Below are 21,279 nucleotides of genomic sequence, written 5' to 3'. Positions count from 1 at the left end.
CCTAACAATATTATCAATCAAATGAATAAAATGTAAAGAATAAATTGGGAAAATATAACAAGTAATGAATTGATAATTTGATAGTACCAATTATAATTCAAACTACTTGCTAGACCTCTATGGTATTTACAAGTTATAAAGATCAAAACTAACTGACAAATAAAAAGTAAAAAAAAAAAAAAAAATGAAAGAAGAAAGAATTAACAAATATAAAGAGAGATAGAGATCAAAAGAAGTTGATCACTCTGCTTCTAGTTGTTGATGTTGTTGGTTCCTTTGCTTGGTCCAGAAGGCGGCACAGTCCCTTTCGGAAGAATATGCAGAAACAGGGGTCCATATTTGCCTTCAACACTCTTTGGCGCCGTAATTTTCATATCAACACTCTTCTCCGAGTCCATGTGACACGGCAGAACTTGCTGATCGGAGCTCTTTGGCGCGGCCGCGGCCGAGACGCTGTTTGGATTGAAGCCATTCAATGGTCTGGCTGATGAAAACTGGCACATAATAGTAGAGAAACAGAGAAGAATTGCTATGAAGTGATAGAAGGGCTTGTTTGGTTTGGCCATTTGAGAGATGGAAATTGAGCTTAATTTTTTGATGGTATTGGACAGAACAATTGGAAAGGTTGAGAATTTGAGATGAAATAGATGGAATTAGGGTTGGTTGTGTATAAAAGGTGTGGTTTAGTGAGTTATATGTATAATTTATGTGTGTATGTGTGTGTGTATATATAGGGGAGATGTATATGGGGTGGATGAGTGTGAAGGGGAAGAAGCTGAAACCGTTTGTGTGCAGAGGTGTTTGAAAAGGTCAGCGGCTCAAAGTCATAGGCTAATGGAAGACCCACGCGCTTTTACACTCTCCAATTATAAGGGGCTAATGAGGATGGTTGACTGGTTGAGTAGGTTTGTGGATATATATATATATATATATATATATATACTAAATAATAACATGCCATTTAAAAATAAAAAAAAAAACTTTATTTCGTATCAATCTAGTTGTACCAACTCACACCATATTTCATAGGAAGTCACCAACGAAAGAAAAGAAAAAAACACACATATATATATATGGAGTATATGTTTTTTTCTTTTCTTTGAGTATATGTTTTTTTCTTTTCTTTCGTTGGTGGCTTCCTATGAAATATGGTGTGAGTTGGTACAACTAGATTGATACGAAATAAAGTTTTTTTTTTTTCTTTTTATTTTTTTTTTTAAATTGCATGTTATTATTTAGTTGCAATTTTAATTGAAGTGTTTACAACTTTCCTCTTAATACTTGAGCAAAGAGATTTAGAGCATTATTTAAGCTGTTTTAAAGGAGTGCTTTGGACAGGAGTATACAAAAATAGTCTTAAAAATCAATTTAATTTTAATTTTTTAAATGACAAAATTATTTATTTAAAAGGAGTAACATGTAAGGTACTATGAGAGCTCAAGGGTAGTGCAAAAATCATATTCCTTACATTAAAACCATATTTGAATCGTGAAAATCTCCAATCTTTTAACTACAAGCTATAGCTTTTATAAATATATATATATTATTGGTATATGTAAAAGAGGACATAATATATAATAGGATAGAATGGACGAGAGAATTTATGTGACCAACTTTATTCACATGGGATAAAGGTAAAAAAATAGATAATAAGAAGTAATACAATGTTGAATAATTAGACACATTTGACCTTACTTACATGAGTAGAGAATAATATTATTAATGACATTATTATGACATTATCATTTATTCATAATAACTAATTTGATTAGTCCAACTTATTACGTATTATTATCCTAACAGATATATGTATATAATAACTATATAATATATTAAATAACCTAACAATATATGCATGTGATTTGGCGAGTTTGTTAGAATATTAATTGGTAAAAGAAAAAGACAATTAAATGCCACAATAACTACAGCTTAATGATGGTCCAAATAGAATGCACTAAATATTGCAATGTTGTATTAAATTTTTTGAGCACCAATACAGTTACAGTGGATGACCGTTACAACTGTGGAACAAAAAAATATAAATATTTGTCTCCTTGTTTTATCTTTTATTGTTTGTTCAGTGTGAAAAAACGAAAACAAAAAACTAAAATATGTTTCGACGCGCTTTAAATTGAATAGGGGGATTCACTACATGAAGCGCGTGAAATCTAGCGGTGGGGGGGGTAAGAAAACCAATTAGGAACTTTCCGTGCTTTATTTAGGTATTTTTGTAAAACGCGAGTACGCGTCGGTGTGGCCTGAGTCGGAGCGTACAATGTACACCAATGGTCCATTGGGCTGGTCCCAATCTAAATTTGGTAGGCCCAAGCCTATGTGATATATAATTTTGTATTTTTTTTTTTCCGTTGAGCGTACAATTTTTTTTTTTATAAAATACTACATACGTACCAAAATAAATATCTATATTTTTATTTTTAGCTGTCTCGAAATAAAATATTTCTCAAATTATTATTATTACTTTGTTTGAATTAATATCAATTTAACAATTTTGCATTGAAGTTTTTAAAAAACCTTGTCAGATTTCAAATATATATATATATATATATATATATATATTTATTTTGGGACGAATGAAATATATTAAGGGATAATAACAAAAGCCTGTATTGTAAATTTGGACATAAATAAATGGATTATCATGATCGTCCACTTTCTATATAGACTTATCTATCAAATCCGCATCACTTCTTACTCATTCGTTTGTGAATTTACTTCAACAGTTCCGCATTGGGTAAATGTTGGAAATAATTTTTTAAATATTCACCTACACTCCTATATATGTGTAGATGAATGTATATATATATAAATAGTTGAAGAGGAAGAAGATAAATGAGTGATAAAATGATCCCACCGGCCCTTAATTAACAAGTCTCCGCATCTTTTGATCCAAAACACAAGACGATCGAACCGTGTTGACGTCACGAGTGCGTTGATCGCCCAATTTGGTAAACAAAAGTTTAACCCATGAAACTGAAAATAAAAAGTTCAATTTGTAGATGTAATAGTATCAACCTGTGACGTCACATCCAGTCAATATTAAATTTCAATTTGTAGATGAAATAGTATCAACCTATGACGTCACATCCAACTATCACACGTACCAACACAGTCAATATTAATGTCAAGGTAGCCGGTTGTGATTCCTAAAACACATGGAGAGTGTCGGTGAATTTTAAAAAACATAAAATAAAGTATAAAAAAAAAAAAGTGCGACGGTTTAAGTGTGTGGTCAAATATTTAGCTCTATATCTTCCAATATATATATATATATATATAATATCTTTACATTTTATCTTTGTTTGTGTGTGTGTGTAATTCATAGAAAACTCTTTACATTTTATGCATCAAAATACACCCACCTAGAGTAATGTTATGTCTCTATTTTATATAAAGACATTTTATGCATGAAAATACACACACCTAGAGTAATGTTATGTCTCTATTTTCTCTTCTGACACATAATATATATTTTTTCTTTTTCTGTTCTTTTGTACTCTCCTTGAAGAAGAAGGAGAAGAAGAGCCAAGCAATTTCATCAACTAAGTCATTAAATATGGCAGAGAACAAAGTCAATGAATTATTTATTAGGGGTACAAATTTTGGCCCACATCACTAAAGTGTAAAAAAAAGAAAAAGAAAAAGAAAAGGACACAAACATGAAATCTTTAGAAAGGCAGGTAAGAGAAGCAAAGTCTGGAGGGAGGGGACAAATAAACATGGTGACCCTCCCTTTACCCCAATTTGGCCCCTCATGTCCTTTTTTCTTATCCATTAAGCGTTGCAATGTTTCTCAAAGGTTGGTTTCTTCATTTCCAAGGATTTAGAATTCTCTTTGATGATTCATTTCCAAGGATTAAGAATTCTCTTTCATGATTCTGTTTATATATGTGTGTGTGTGTGTGTGTGTGTGTGTGTGTGTGTATTTTGTTTTGTAATTTTATCTCCTTCTAGATTTTGCTCGATCATCTACTTTGCTGGTCTTAGTAGTCAGACTTCCATCTATTCTTGTTCCGAGGATTAAGGTTTGGTTTGGTTGGAAAGAAATGAGAGAAAATGGAGATCCATTACAATTTAATGAGTTGGTTTAGTTATCGATCTTTTCAAAAATGACACGATCAAATGAAAGAAAAATTTAACATTTTTAATGAAATTTTATTAATACTAAATTTGTCATTATTTTTATTTAAGACGAAATCTATAAAGATAAGTATTGTTAACAAGTTATTCGTTTAACCAACAATTTAAGGTACCTTTTTAGTGAGCGTATTGCTCACCCCAAAACTAATGAGTGTATGTAATACTTATAATGAAAGGCAGAAAATCCAATAAGCAAAAGAAAATTAAAAAAAAAAAAAGGAAGTTATATTTTAATTTATCAACAAATATTATAATAGTTCTTTATCCATTTTTTTTTTTAATTATTATTTCAAAATAGGGTGGCAAGGCATGCATTACTGTCATCATGAATCTAATACCAATATTTTATCTTAATATGATGAGCAATGAGCACTGCGAGGTGTCCATATAAATCATATCTCAAGAAACCAACATTTTGCAATACAAAAATTTCTTCAGTTCATGAAATTAATTTAATGGCTAGAAGAGATCAAATGAAGGCGATTCTTCTGGTAAATGCAGTGGTTCTTTTGTCTTTGATGCTTCACTGGAATGTCTCGTGCGCAAAACGCGACGTCTCGTTTGTGAGTTCAGCTCGGACCTTCCTTCCGGGAGAAACATGGGCAAGGAAGCCTCTGAATTTGGTGGAGAATTTGGAGGAAGACGAGGTTAACCACGATGTTGTGCATGAAGAAGAAGAAGAAGACTATGATTATGATTTCTATAGAAAGCATGAAGATGTTCCCAGCCCTGGTGTTGGTCACTGAAGTGATCAGTCTTGGAGTGCTGCTATATATATCCTATTAAGGTCACTTTGTTTTTTATTTTTCGTATACAAATTTTATTTGTTTTTCCCTCTCTTTTTTGAGTTTCTTCTCTGCATCTACTTATATGGTGGTTTAATTGGTGCTCTTGTTATTTCAGAAACATTAATGAAGGAGCACATACCTATTGTATGTGTTATATGTATATGTGTGTTTATATATATGTAACTTCACATACAATAGTGTTTTATATACAACTTTTGTGTTTTGCCAAAGTATATATGGGTTTATCAGAAAACCTAAGCTCTTTTTTTTTTTTTGTATAGTTCTAGAATCATTGATCCCGACACATAAGTAAAAAGCTGAATAAAGTCGACACAAAATTACTTCCATGTCAGTTACTGTATATTAATTTCTCTTCTTCCAACACCATAAATTGAAAACCTCTTTTAGTGTCTCCAAATAAGGGCCTTCACAGAGGGGTCTTCTTGACATTTAGATGGGCCTTTTGGGGCTTCGATGCCATTTCTAACGTCTTAGTGGGCCTTGCTTACTTTAAACAAAGAGTTTCGGCCCATTCATTGTATTGGGATTGACACAAAACTTTTTTCTATAAAAAATCAACAGTCTAGCTACAAGGCCCATTGAATCAATGGCATTGATATTCGAATTCTAGCTATATTTTTAAAAAGTCAAAAACACACTATTTTCAATTCAACATAAATTTAAAAATTTGTCCCCACAAAGCATTGTGTCTGAAAAGAGATAAGATTAGACCTATCTTGTTAGGCTGCTATACATAATGCAACGCAAGCCTGACGTCAATAAAAGAAGTAGTGTGAAGTCATTGTCCCATGCATGGGTTCTCATACTTGTGTTGTCTTCGGTATTGGAGAGTTTCGGTGCACAATTAACCGAATCTCTTCAGTGAAAAAGAGGATTTAAATTTGTCGCGTCATAAAATATATACATGTTAAAAATTATATGTAATTAAAAAGTTAAGGTAAATTTGAAGACTATGACAATAATGAAAAGTCGAACAATTGACACAAATGAAAAAATCAAAGACACACACAAATGGAGATTGACATAAGAAATCAATGGTGGAAGTGATTACTTTCTTCAGTGAAAAGATTTTGAAATTAGTGGCTGAATTGAAGCTTTGTTGAAAAGTTTTGATCGTACATTTAAATATATGTAAATAATATATACATACACGCGTATACTAATTAATGGAATATGTTAGGAATTTTATATGAAGTAAAAATTGTAAAAATAAAAATATATATTTTTTGAATTCGGACTATGTCCATTGAGTATGGTGTGAGTAGTAGTGGTGTAGACTCACTCCACCTTATGAAAGGTGACAATTCAACGTCATTTATTGTAACTTTTGGACAATTTAGTAATTTAATATCGGTGAGTCTAAACTAACAACCGTGTGTGAGTTTAGGTGCAATTTCGCACTCAAAAACTAGTGACACTAGAGTGTCACGGAATTACTAAACTTCAACAAGAATCAAGATCATCCACTACACACACCTATGACTATGAGACATAACATTGCGTTTTTAATTATCAAAAACAAGACTTTTATGTAACGTTTTCTTAATCTAATGATTGGAGGCATCAACTCCAGACACTGTTCACAAAATAAAACGCGTGGTTGGTGAAGGGTATACAGTTCAAATGTTATGTCTTTAGAAAATTACTGCAGCATGGAATTATATTATTGGAATTGAAAATGGTAAAATTGAAGAAAAATTTAATTTAAAATTATATATATATATTTCAATTCCAAACCGCCCATGGTCAGCAGAAATCTAATCTCCTCTATGTTTCCACAAATTATAATCACTTTATTTGAGGTAGATAGTGATCGAAATTGTTGTGTATTTTGCATGACTCTTTTACATAGAATTTTTTCTCTTTTCTCTTTCTCATTTTATTATACAGATCAACTCTATTGTAAAAGTTATGTTAAGCAGGTTTGTAAAGGTCTAGATAACACATAATGGCTGGAGTTAAAAATAATTAGTTAAAATTTTTTGTGTAAATCTATGACACACAATATTTACATTAAAAAAAAAAAAAATAGACAACCATTGAAAATACTCGGTGTTTTCCTGGTTTGTGCGGGAGAAATTTTGGTTTGGTTAGTCCTTGGCATTTAGGAATGAAATATTAGTATGATAATGGTTATTTAGACTTTCTTTTAATGCATTTGAAAAAATTTAGAAAAATACAAAAGTAAATAATAGATATTTTTTATACCTTTTCAAAGAAACAACTTCTATACTCCCTTGTTCTCAACCCTCAATCCTCAAACTTCATTTTGGAAGATAAAGATGTATCTTATAAAATTTGATTTGGAAGGAAAAAAATTATTCTACCATATTACAAGAAAAAAAGAGAGGAAGGAGCTTATCTTATTGTTAATAAAAGGGTAAGAAGAGAAGTTTACTATTGAGTTTACTATTTGATATTGTATTGACTATTATTTTGAAAAATGGAAGGTTTTGAAAAGATTAAGAGCAGGCCAAGCACAATTATAAATGTCCCAAAATTAACTCTTGAATCATGGAATTTCGCAAGGGAGAAGATTGAGGTTGTGTACTCAAAAGGGTAAGAAGAGAAAAGGAAGGAAAAGTTTACTATTTAATATTGCTTTGACTATTATCTTGAAAAAATGGAAGGTTTTTAAAATAATTAAAAGATGATTGAATACAGTTACTAATGTCACAAAATCAATGCTTGTATCATGTAGATTTGATAAGGGTGGCAAATTACGACACGATACGAACCCGATACGAGTTAAAAGGGTTTGAGTTTGGCATAAGCGGATTTAGGTCATAAAATGGTCGACATGATTAATTCGTTTACTTAACCGTGTCCGGTTAGGGTTGAGGAATTCAACCTGTATAACCCGCTTATAACCCATTTAACTCAACATGTTATAATTGTGATTATGACTTATGTAACATGTTACATGTTTAAACTCAATTATTATGAATAGTTAAGTCATTTCAATATAAACTTTGTTTATGTCTTATGATTTTTCTTTTAATTTTGAATATTTGGGTTAATTATGACAATTTTTTCTATTATTTAGTATTTGATTAAATATTAAATGTCTCGTTTTAATAAACAGGTCATTAAACGGGTTAACACGTTTACCTGTTTAATAAACGGATTGGGTTAGTGTTGAAATTTTTAGTATGATTATTAAATGGGTTGGGTTTAGGTTTATCTATTTAGTATAATACTCTTACATCGATACGACACGAACACGACTCCGAATAACTCTTTCTCGGCTTGGGCAAAATAGCAGAGCAAGTACAAGTATTGGTAGCATAACAAAAATGCGTTCCTCGTCATTAATATGTTTGCTCGCGATAATTGTGGGCTCAATAGAATTGTTTTTAACAGTTTTTCACAAGAAATTTTTTTTTTATCTTTATCTCTAGAGTCTCGAAGGAAAGATTTTTCTTTGACGAAATTTTTTCTATTTTTTTAGTTAGAATTGGTCGGTCGTACCTAATCCACTAATCTAATATGAATAACTCGCTATTCACTCGGTTCTATTCACTCGGTTTTGGGGTCATAATTATTATGGAGGAGAAATGGCCGAGTGGTTCAAGACGTAGCATTGGAACTACTGTGTAGGCTTTTGTTTACCGAGGGTTCGAATCCCTCTCTTTTCGCACCTTCACTTAATTTACCGATGTTAGTGACCGTAATGTATCAAATAGCAATGTATATCATTGTTCCAACAGTTAGATCGTTCTCTTATATAGATTCTTTATTCCTAATTGCGGTGAGCCGGAAAAAATACTGGAAAGGGCCCTAAGATTTGATAAGAGATTTCGTAATATGAACGGTTGAGATTGTGCACTCGCTGCACTTTTTATATTACGACAGTGCACAACCTCAATCTTCAGATCACGGAAGTAGCCTGTCAAATGTCAATTCTCTCTCTCTCTCTCTCTCATCTCTCTCTCTCTCTAATAGAAAGCTCAAGTCCTTTGTCAAGTCTAGGAAGAAGGTCACTGCATTCCCATTTCCACCAATGTAGAAAGAGAGAAGTGAACAAAAACATAGTAATATCAGTTACCAATTTAGAAGCTGCCATACAAGTATCCCCACCTTGTCCCCTATGAAAGGGAGACATACAAGCATAGACGCCCAAGGACGCAGACTAGCAAACAGAAGCTAATAATCTAATAGGAGACTTCATTGCTTTTCTGTTTTCTCTTTATTTCTTTAATATTGATTTTATTTTGTGATTGACAAATTACCATGCATAGAATAAAACAATCAAGTTTTATTTATTTTATTTTATCTCCGTTATAGTTTTTCCCCTTTCTTCTGCCTTGGCTGTGTAGTATTTAGAATGACCAAATTTTCTTCAATTTTAATTCTAAATTTATTTGATTTGATTTTAGTTTGTTTCAATTATAGTAAGGGTGTGTTCAGCGTGAAATTGAAATATTGGAATTATAATTTTTAAAAAAAATTAATTCAATTTTCTTAATTATTTTTATCAAATTTCACAAATTATAATTTCAAAACTTCAATTCCATACCATCCAAAAAAATAAAAAATAAAAATAGTTTCAAACATTTATTTACTCTCTCGCCTAAATGCTATCCTTCCTCTTTTCCAAGCCTGGTGTATAAAGCAACTGCGAATTCAATAAGACACAGATAGAGAAGGCATTTACTTTCAGATCCACTTTATTTAGATTCCATAAAACTTAAAGACGCCTTTCAATTATTTTCTTTCTTAGACCTTATTTGGATACATATAAGAGAAAATAAAAAAAATAATAATATTAATTATGAGAAAAAAAAAAAAACAATAATCTTTATAGAGTTATCTCACCCTATCTCCTCTTTCTCACACACACACATATATATATTTTAACCAACCAAACAGACACTCATTATCATTTATTTTATTTTTTCTAATTATCCTTCCAAATCTATCATATCTAAACGTAGCTTACAGTGAGAGTGAGAGCCGGGTGGAGTTCATGGTCCTTAAAAAGTCACCAGGGGTGCATTAATTCTATATTTTAATATATTTAATTTTATTTCTTAACACATTTATGCTATTTTTGATTATTTTAATTGTCAAATTGGTCTGAAGTACACAAAGTGGGAACGAGAGTAATTTTAAGAATTAGAAAGCCACAAATCTAAGCCTGACATAGTGGGAGCTAAAGTGTGAGCGTGCGAAGTGTGTGACAGTTGTAGCTCCTGAGAGAGTCAATTTTAAAGTGAAAGTGATAAAATTTAAATCTCATAGAGTAGAAATTAAAGTAAGAGCGAGAAGGTATCGCACAAGTATGTGTGAAACGTGAGACCGCTACCCACTTAAAAAGAATTTTGTAAGTTAAAATATGACTGAAATAAATAGATTTAATTATTTTTAAACACATATATTTATACTATTTAACACATTTAATTGTTTTTAAGTTTTGTCTTTTAACCCATCAAATCTGACCGAATGAAATAAGTAGTTTTTAACGGCTTGAGAATATAGAGATTTAATCGAAAAATCCTTCAGTACACAGAATGGATCAGAGCTCCTTAAAATCGCCAGAATTACCGTGGGCTCGTCTGATGTGATTGATTTGATTATTCAACTGTCGTTGAATCATGTGATCTTGCCCTCTCCTTGTCACCACACAACGTGCTCTTGTCTCTCTCTAACTCTGGAGACTGAAGTGTCGAAATGTCTGTCTATTTATTGGCAAAAGTAAATTTTTTTTTGAGTTCTCTCCTACCTTTTTTTTGTCCTTTCTCATCAACCACTATTTCAGCCTCAATGCCCTTTGGCCCTGCACATTTCATGCCTCAATTGGGTCACTTTGCTTTCCGTTTTCTCACTGCGTTCCTGACGTTACACGAATGTCATTCTTCTGCCTAAAAACATTGATCTTGATAAAGTTCTGTTTCCCATGTGGGTTTCTTGTATAGTGTGAATGTGCCTCATTATTTATCTATTTTTATCTCTTTCTGGTGCTGGAGTAAAGTAGTGATATGGGTTGGTGTTCTTGGGTGTCTCTTTCCTCTTCAATATATTCTTCATTTTCTGTTTGAAATTTCTCTTTTCTGGGTATATACCATCTACATTTTCACTGCTTCAGTGAGGATCTGCACCTAATTTTAGCTGTCTCTGACAAAAAAGGTTCAGAGCGAAGCTTGAAGCCTGCAAAACATGGATCTTGACTATGGCAAGTGTTGGAGAAGTTCAAAGGTTTGCCCATTCACCTTTTTTTTTTTTTTTTTTTCAATTAACAGAAATCTGCTCTTTCCAATGATTATAAGCCCAAATCCCTTTATGGGTATCTGGGTATTTTGCTCTTTTTATAGATAAGATTTCATTTCTTAAAATTGGTGAATATCTCTGTATGTGTGTGTCTTTTTGTGTGTTTATCATAAGATTTTTACTATGCACTCTTGAGTGAAATGTTCTTAGAAAAATGTTTAGCCAAATTGCATTCTTTTTATAGATAAGATTTCAGTTCTTAAAATTGCTGAATATCTGTATGTGTGCGAGTGTTTATCATAAGATTTTTACTATGCACTCTGTAAGTGAAATGTTCTTAGAAAATTGTTTGCTAAATTGCATTTTCAGAAGGATTCTTGGAAGACAACACTGCTCTTAGCATATCAGAGTCTTGGTGTAGTCTATGGGGACTTGAGCATTTCACCTCTCTATGTCTACAAGAGTACATTTGCAGAAGACATTCATCACTCGGAGACAAACGAAGAGATTTTTGGTGTTCTTTCGTTTGTTTTCTGGACTCTAACCCTAGTTACTTTATTCAAATACGTTTTCGTAGTCCTTAGAGCTGATGACAATGGGGAGGGTAAGTAGGGTGTACCAGAAATTTTTGGGATATTCTAATTTTGGTCATGAGGTTGAAATCCTTTATGGTGATTGTGCAGGTGGTACTTTTGCCCTCTATTCCTTGATATGCAGGCATGCTAAAGTGAGCCTTTTACCCAATCGGCAAGTCGCGGACGAAGAACTCTCGACGTATAAATTGGAGCACCCTCCGGAGAAGGGGAACAACTCAAGGTTAAAGTTGTTGCTTGAGAAGCACAAATTTTTACACACTGCTTTGCTAATTTTGGTTCTTCTTGGCACTTGTATGGTAATTGGAGATGGACTGCTTACTCCAGCAATTTCTGGTACTTCTTTTTCCTGTTAAGCATTTTTTGTTTAATTGTTTGTGCAACTGTCTCTTAATTTGCTGATTAACAATATGTTTCTCTGTGCAGTTTTTTCGGCCGTGTCTGGTCTCGAATTTTCCATGTCTAAAGAACACCACCATTGTAAGTTTTTGTTCTTAGTGCCTGTAGTTAAGCCGAAATTGAAACTTTATGCAGTTATTAAGATCAAGAAAATTTATATGAACTATTGAAGCAGAAAATACAACTAGCATCTTGATTAGCTCATGGTTTTCTTCAAGTTCATTTTCAAATAGCTCTACTTTATTTTTTTTTTAACAATAAGAAATAACACAAAACCATCATATCTTTAAAAATGAAGGAGAAAGAAGTGCTGTTGTCCACATTTTTTTTTTCTTTATCTGGTGATGCAGAAAGAAATATTATCTTTTTTTTATTAATTTCAATCAGTAATTTTGTCTGTTCGTCAGTGCTTACCCTGTTTATATTTATGCTTTTCTCATATGCTACTTAATTTTTATTTATCATACCATTTTTGGGATCACCCACCTTCTGCTGAGCAGGTGTCTGGGTGAGGCTAAAACTGTGTCTTGTTTAATTCTAAGATTTTCTTTTGTTGTAATTGTAGTTCTAATTTAGAGTGAACTGGCTAAATTTGACAAAATTATTTATTTTACATAGAAAAGTCATGTGTTATATGATTTCTAAAATTAGAACTGATTATTGGATAGGAGATCCCTTGGTCACTCTGATTCAGCAAGTGAAAAGTTATAGGCCTACACTACAGTGCAGGGGACATCTAAATTGTCCAGGACATAACTTTTATCGTTGTTGAAGCTACATATGCATTTTTTTCTACTTTATTGGAGCGATTCTAATCTGTAAAGTTCAAATACATTCGAGTTGTGTTTATCTTCTGAATTTATCTCAGAAGTTGTACTTCAATACTGGCTGCATCTTTTTATGATCTTTTCTATATTGTGCTTGTACGCGTGTCTAACAGAAAAATGAAGAGAGATGTAATACTTTAGGAATACGGGGATTGAATTTTACTTCGACCTAATTAAGTTTTTGTTTGAGGGATCATATTTTAAAATCAGACACACCCTTATTAAGAATAGATGCCCAACTTAGAAAATGTTTATATGGGATTTACCTTCACCAGGTACTTCATGATTTTAAATTTTTGTTCTGAGATTTTCAGGCATAAAATGTTCCGTCTTGCTATGAACATGTATATATATTTTTTGTTTGAGGTTTTTCTTTGTCCATTCCTTCCTTTTACATCTATTTTTATGTCTCCATTTGCAGATGCGGTGACTCCAATTACTTGTTTCATATTGGTGTGTCTATTTGCACTACAACATTATGGCACACATCGGCTTGGTATCTTCTTTGCACCGGTTATCTTAATTTGGTTGCTATGCATAAGTGCCCTTGGCTTGTACAATATATTCCACTGGAACCCACTTGTCTATGAAGCTCTTTCCCCGTATTACATGTTCAAGTTCTTGAAGAAGACAAGAAAGGGAGGATGGATGTCTTTGGGTGGAATTTTGTTGTGCATAACAGGTAAAATAGAAAACACTTGCCTGAGGTTAATTCGCTCATCTTTTCCATTTCATTAGTCCAGCAAGTGTGATGAGTTCTGTGTGATGCCGATGTTACAAGATATTCCATTGGTGTCAGTGTTCAATAGAGATTTGACACATCTGGCAGGCAACCTCCATAATATCCAAAATGCTATTTTATCAGCATGTGATGCACAAGTCCACACACGACAAAAATGTCCAAAATAGCTATTGTTTCATGTGGCAGAATGTTTAAATAACTACAGATATAGTTTATCTTTTGCCTGCAGGAGTTTGAGAGAACAGTTACTGTAATTAACAGAAATTGAAACAAATATTGTTTGTATATTTATCTTTTTTCTGGTGAGTGAGTGAGTGTGTATATAACAAAGACACTCAGTGAAAACCAAACATTGCCAATCCCAATGGGGCAAAAAGTAAACCCAGCAGCCTAAAAGCTATAAAAATATATAAGCAAGGCCACCCAAAAAAAAAAAAAAAAAACTAGGCTTCCTAAGAATTGGTGGACCAGTTGGGGATTGGGGAATCCCACTACCTACTAAGGCCCAATCATTTGTCTTTTTGGCCTCCATTCAATAACTTAATACTAAAAAGTTGGTAAATTTTGTTTTTTGCCAATGATCAAAGAAGTCAGAACTGTGAAGTTCCAGATAATCAGGATTTATCTGTCATACGTAATTGGCTTGACATAAGTGATGTTTGAAACTTTACTCTTGTGTGGTGCATGTTCAAGGTGGTCTGTTCTATCATTGGACTGGTCTAAGCAGTCAGAACTGCGAAGTTCCAGATAATCAGGATTTATCTGTCATACGTAATTGGCTTGACATAAGTGATGTTTGAAACTTTACTCTTGTGTGGTGCATATTCAAGGTGGTCTGTTCTGTCATTGGACTGGTCTTCATTGGGAATGTGTCTGGTTTGACACCCTAACACCATCCAAAGTAAATTTTGTTAACAAGAATGTCAAATCTGTGTCATTTATGTGTCTTCTAGTTGGCACCAACTATCAGCACTCTCATTTATGTGTCCATAGTCCAATTTACTTTTAAAATCAAAGGTTTTTGGATAATTTTGAATGATGCAGAACTCTAGAGTAGTTTGAAAGTAAAAGTAGCTTAAGTACCAAGAATTGCCAACACTTTTTCTGACTGTATTTGCAGGCTCGGAGGCAATGTTTGCTGATCTTGGCCACTTCTCATACGCTGCAATTCAGGTAGCTCTAGTCGGAAAATTTAATTTCACCATGAAAATGTTGTGGCCTACTACATTCTTTCAACACATGGAAAGGTCTCTTCCTTGCATATATCAAAAAATTGACGAGACGCTGTTCAATTGCAGATTGCTTTCAGCTTTCTGGTTTATCCAGCACTTATTTTGGCATATATGGGTCAAGCTGCTTACTTATCAAAGAATCATCCCACCAAATACCATATAGGTTTTTATGTCTCCGTTCCAGGTATACGTCCTGCCATTTTTGAACAATGTCATTTTTTAACAACAATGTCATTCGACTGCAATATGTTATCAAACACTACCCATCTCAAATAGCTGGAAATATTTTGTCTTATGAGTTCTAATCTACACCATAAATTTATACTTTCTTCATAAGTCATTTTGGAATTGGTTTTTTGTTATTTCTAGTACAAAAGATCAAACAGGAATTTTGTTTTGGCCCAGCTGAGTAGCGCTTACCTATTATCATATCTCTTCCTAAGATTAAGGAAGTTTAGCTAACAATCACTTTAGGAAGATAGTAGGCATTATGGAGACTGTTTTTCTTCCTTTATAATGGAATTGTCCGAGACATCTAGTGCTGTAACCTCAGGTTTACCTGAAGTATTTGCGCTGAAAATGTGAGGTGCAAAGTTTGAGCTTGGAATTTTTATTATAGCCAAGCACAAATTATGCCCTAAGGATAATCACTGGTCTAGTCTGAATTGCCCCAGACTCATCTTACTATCTTCCTTCATGCCCCCATGAGTACGAACTTATTTTATTTTATTTCCTTATTTTTTTGGCTGAGATAGTTAGTAAAAATTTGAACATGTGGTTTGATTGAGGTTTTGACCTTGGATAGAGCAGGATGGCAAAATGGGATTCATGTTGTTGACCCCAAATAATTGGTAAAATGTTTTGTTGAGTTGAGTTGAGTTTTTAATCAGAATTTGTGAGCATTGAGCATTAGGTGCACATGGAAGAACGTGCTAATTCGCTAGCAAAACAACTGATTAATTTTATTGTCTCGTAACACTTGGTTATCGCTTCAGAGTCTCGAGATAGTGTCAGATTCTTAACTGTAGCTTCATATTTTATTGCCTCAATCCTCAAAACACCCATTTTCCATAATGTTGATTGGTTGGTGTGGAAGGAACTGGAAAATGACCTACTGATGTTTAATCAGATATTGCCATTTCATCTGGGTCATATCCAATTTGACTTGGCTACAAATGACTTGCAATATCTTAATCTGATATGACACATGTATTTACAGAGTCTGTGGTTGCGTAAGGTACTAGTATATTTGCCTGCTATTAATGGTTGCAACTCTTGCATACAGATACTGTGAGGTGGCCAGTGCTTATAATAGCAATCCTTGCTTCTGTTGTTGGAAGCCAAGCGATCATTAGTGGAACGTTCTCCATCATCAACCAGAGTCAATCACTCGGTTGTTTTCCAAGAGTCAAGGTTGTTCACACTTCTGATAAGATACATGGTCAGATTTACATTCCTGAGATCAACTGGATACTTATGATTCTCTGTGTTGCTGTGACCATCGGATTCAGAGACACAAAACACATGGGGAATGCATCAGGTACATTATGCTTACAATCAAATTGATGCTAATCTGTTTCAATTTCAAGTCTTCACTCTTCAATAAATCTTGAAAAAGATGCACACACACACTCAATCCTTCGACTAACCAAAAGACAACTGGAAAAACTTCCAATTTCACTTGAGGATAATACTTAAACCATGCTCATGATAAAAACAACAAATAGTTCATTGTTAGATCTTATGTATTGTCTAGCATAAGGGTAATTTTTTCCCCTGGCTTCTAAGATAAATACATTGGTTATTTACCTTGGGTAGAAGGTTTGTTCAACTGGCATTTAGTTAGCAACTGCAATATTGGTTTTTTACCATGTTAATTAAGGGAGCTCTTTTGCTTCAATTATCACAATCTTAATTTTAATCCATTTCAGGGTTAGCAGTGATGGCGGTAATGCTAGTGACCACATGCCTAACTTCCTTAGTGATCATCCTTTGTTGGCACAAACCCCCTATTGTAGCTCTTTGCTTCCTACTCTTCTTTGGCTCTATTGAATTACTATACTTCTCAGCTTCCCTAGTCAAGTTTCGTGAAGGTGCCTGGCTGCCCATCCTCCTAGCCCTCTTTCTTGTGACAATCATGTTTGTTTGGCACTACGCCACCATAAAGAAATATGAATATGACCTCCACAACAAGGTTTCATTGGAATGGCTGTTAGCCTTGGGCCCGAGCTTGGGCATAGCTCGAGTCCCTGGCATTGGCCTAGTGTTCACCAATCTCACCTCTGGCATCCCTGCAAACTTCTCTCGCTTTGTCACCAACCTCCCTGCCTTCCATCATGTCCTCGTCTTTGTGTGTGTAAAATCAGTACCCGTCCCTTTTGTGCCTCCAGCTGAACGGTATCTTGTGGGCAGGGTGGGTCCTGCAGCTCATCGGTCCTACAGGTGTATTGTCCGTTATGGATACCGTGACGTTCATCAAGATATCGATTCTTTTGAATCTGAACTTGTTGACAAGCTGGCTGATTTTATCCGCTATGACTGGAGTCATACACAAGGGATCAATAATTCTTATAATGAGGATGATGAACTTCAGTATGTTGAATCATCCAGTGATGCTAGATTGGCGGTGATAGGAACAGTGGCGCACTTTGAGATTGATGAAAATGTGCAGCCAGCAAGTGTCTCTGTTGAGTTCTCAACAGTGGAGAGTATAACAGATGTCATTGAGATGGAACCGGTTGGTGTAGTGGAAAGGCGAGTGAGGTTTGCAATTGACGAGTCTGAACCCGATGCAGAGCCTGAAATAGATGTGCAAATGCGCGAAGAGCTACAGGAGCTGAATGCGGCTCAACAAGCTGGGACTGCATTCATTATTGGGCATTCACATGTGAGAGCAAAGCAAGGATCTTCCCTTTTCAAGAGGCTGGCAGTCAATTTTGGGTATAATTTCCTGAGCAGGAATTGCCGGGGGCCAGATGTATCGCTCAAGGTGCCTCCAGCGTCTCTCCTTGAGGTTGGCATGGTTTATGTTGTGTAAACTACAAATGTAAGTTGTGTTTTGTTAGATCACATCATTATATAATGCATAATGAAAGAGATGTGCTAGGAAGGTTTTTTGTGCAGATAAACAAGGACCAGTGTCATGGATTAGAGAAAGTACACTCTTTCCAATGTTGATGTACTTGGCATCATAAGAATGAAAAAGTGAATAGCAAATCTCTTTGTTACTGATTTTTTTTGTGTGTGCGTGTGCGCGTGTGTGTGTGTGGTATATGCTATGTTCTTGATTATATGGTGCGGAAACTGTCCACTTTGTAGCTTATTTCTTTTTCTTGCCATCTGAAAAGGAAATAAAAACATTGGAGAGGAATTTCTGATAATTTGAAGAAACTGTCCACTTTGTAGCTTATTTCCTTTCAAGAGGAGCATTCAGGTGTCCAATGAAGATTTTCATTTCTCCGTTGTATAATATTATAATCATTCTCTGCACTATAATTTTTTAAAATGAAAAAAAATGAAAAGTATTCGTTTCCAGAAAATAAAAGTTGGAATGAAAATTTGTGGTTATTTCTGTGTTTTTTTTTTGGGTGCCTTATGAACTTCAACCATTGATTCTGAACAAGATATTTTCTTTGCTACAAGTCAAGTTTGCTCATTTAAAAATTCTTGCTAGTGTGACCAAAGTTATTGAAACCCAATATTGATCTCAAATTCAAGAGTCAGGCAAATGACCACGTAGTGTCTGTCATCCACCACCAATTTCTCTGAGTGGCAGCCATGTCATTCAAACTAACACGTGGCAGCAATCTAGTGGTTGAACTAAAAAAAGGCACACCCACACAGATATTACCCATTTCTTCTCAGATTCTCCCACAACAACATATAAGGTGCAAAAAGTCCTGAATCTTTAGTGCCATTGGAGGAGGAAAACATGGGTCTTAAGGCTCTTCCTTTGTCACCTTCACATAATGGGTTCCTCCCTAAGTTGGGTGTTTCACAGAACTGGTCTAAGCAGAGAGTTCAGAGTCTTGATAGGACCTCCAGATTCAGTGTAGTTTCAGCCAAAGTAGAGAAGGGTAACAAGGAAGAAGAGCCCAAAAAGAGGAAGCAGAATCTGTTTGAGAGTGTAACAGAAGCATTGGATTTTTCTCAGGTTAGGTCAGAAGAAGATGCCATGCTTCTTGATGATGCTAGAGAAGCCACCAAATCTGGAGGTAAAATGAGCAAGGAACAGGTAAATCAACCAAGTCTTTAGCAACAAACAATTTTTTTTACTATTTTATTTATTTATTTTTTGGAACCGAGAAACACCTTTGGCACACAAGGCTGCATGTGCTTACCTGTACATTGATTTATTTGATTGATGCAGTATGGAGCTCTTAGAAGGAAAATTGGAGGGACATACAAAGACTTCTTCAAATCCTACGTTGATGGTGATTATACTTCAACTTTAGTCATCTTTTAAATATATTTACATCACCCATTTAAGAACTTTTTCTTAACCTAATTTTTTTAAAAAAAATTTACTTGAAAATAGTGGATGGGCAATATGTTGAAGAAGGTTGGGTGGACAAAACTTGCAAAGTCTGCAAGAAAGATACCAAGGGTGAAGCAAGGCAAGTGGACAAGTTTGGAAGATATGTTCATGTAGAATGTTTGGAGAAATCCAAATCTGGAAACTTTTTTACCAGACTCTTCTCATTGTAACACTACCTTTTTTTTTTTTTTTTTCAAATTTAGAAAGCATTAGTAGTATGTTCAACATGGAGGGAAAATGACCTTTAGATGTCATTACTGTGCACCAAGGAATCCATTGTTTGTTGTTCAGATTGCAATGAAACACAGCAGGTCAGACATGCTGTTTATGTTATTGTACTGTATGTATGTATCTTTTTTCTTTTGTTAATCTTGGCAAATTAGGGGGATGGGGAGGGGGAGGACTCAAACACGGAAACACCCGCATGAGGGGCTGGGCTCTCTATATCTTTGGATTCAGACTGAATTCATTCATTCTGAGTGAAGGAAAATGTAACAGGACTTTTAACTTCAACTTTCACAAATCAAGCAAGTTGAATAGGCATTAGTTGAATTTTGATGCCTAGTGCAACATACTTGTTTGATGCTACAATTTTGCCGCATTTCACAAGTAGCTAGAGAAAAAGCAAAGGGCACCCCAAGTACCAATTATGGTGCCAGAACCAGGATGGTCCTTGATCAGCTTTTGTAATACCCCCACATTTCCACATGTAGGCTGGCCAGGCCCACACCCGAAAACATGGGAATATCAAAACAATATAGTACTTAAACGAACACAGAATATAAAAAAATGATTAAATCGCTGAATGGAATTCTATTAATAAAATTAAATCTCTTTTACAAAAATATTTCCATGAGTTTCAAATTCTGAAAATATTATACAACTCGGGAATCCCATAAGTTAAGGACCCCTAAACCAAAATCTCATAAACCACCAGTTTATACAAAACATTTAACAATAATTAACTATACTAATTAAAGGTAAACAAGATGAGTAGATGAATGACAGTCTCCCAGCTGCGGATCCTCAACCTCGAGACTGGAACTTCTAATAACCTGAAAAATAAATCGTGGGTTAGACCCACGAGCAAGTTCCCTCTACCAAGCCTCTGAAAACCAATAAATAAAGCATCTCTAACCAAAATCATCCTAATTAAAATTTTAACCTTTAATATAAGATGATACAAATTTATATAAATAATTATATATAAATACAATAATCCTATCCATTAATAGGTTCACTAAATTTGTTGAAACCAATCACCAACGATTAATTATCAATCATACCTAGACCAAATCCATCATTTATATTTATTTTCCAAAACCAATAATGATTATAAGTATTTACATCACACCGTTAGGCTTTGACAAATCATCCATGTCACCACTAGTATTATTTTGTTAATATGTATAAAGTAATACACTATCCTGAAAGTATTAGACTATTCTAATTTAAGAATATCTAATTAATCCTAATCCAACCTATACATGCAATACTTATAGATGATATACTTTAATCATCTAACACATAACAATAATACACTTTGGCAAATCAACCATGCCCTTATAAATATATTTATTTATATACTGGCAACTCAACCATGCCTCCTTTAAGTATATTCATGTATAGCTTTGGCAAATCAACCATGCCCCTCTAAGTATATTTATTTATACCCTTGATAATTAAACCATGTCTAATTCATACATAAACATCTCATGCACATTATAAGCATATTACCATTTAATAATCAGTCTATCCAAATATATAAGAAT

At 34.0% G+C, this 21,279-nt stretch overlaps 2 protein-coding genes across 2 annotated transcripts; both read left to right on the top strand.

Moving 5' to 3' along the window:
• Positions 1-10,699: 10,699 nt before the first annotated feature.
• On the top strand, positions 10,700-18,201 carry LOC132312464 (potassium transporter 2-like). Its single transcript, XM_059810841.1, has 9 exons — positions 10,700-11,165; positions 11,547-11,781; positions 11,861-12,106; positions 12,197-12,250; positions 13,418-13,678; positions 14,859-14,911; positions 15,037-15,154; positions 16,256-16,510; positions 16,902-18,201. Exons 1-9 carry the CDS (start codon positions 11,127-11,129, stop codon positions 18,005-18,007), a joined length of 2,367 nt encoding a protein of 788 aa, XP_059666824.1. The 5' UTR covers positions 10,700-11,126; the 3' UTR covers positions 18,008-18,201.
• A 658-nt stretch (positions 18,202-18,859) lies between these two features.
• LOC132312465 (uncharacterized) lies at positions 18,860-19,705 on the top strand. Its single transcript, XM_059810842.1, has 3 exons — positions 18,860-19,204; positions 19,340-19,403; positions 19,508-19,705. Exons 1-3 carry the CDS (start codon positions 18,902-18,904, stop codon positions 19,675-19,677), a joined length of 537 nt encoding a protein of 178 aa, XP_059666825.1. The 5' UTR covers positions 18,860-18,901; the 3' UTR covers positions 19,678-19,705.
• Positions 19,706-21,279: the final 1,574 nt, after the last annotated feature.

The sequence above is a fragment of the Cornus florida genome, unplaced genomic scaffold, assembly GCF_030987335.1.
Source record: "Cornus florida cultivar Cherokee Brave unplaced genomic scaffold, ASM3098733v1 CherokeeBrave_3.0.0_Hap2_Chr06, whole genome shotgun sequence".
NCBI classification, from domain to species: Eukaryota; Viridiplantae; Streptophyta; class Magnoliopsida; order Cornales; family Cornaceae; genus Cornus; species Cornus florida.
The sequence above is the reverse complement of the archived record's forward strand: the minus strand, read 5'-3'. Positions and strand labels throughout refer to the sequence as shown.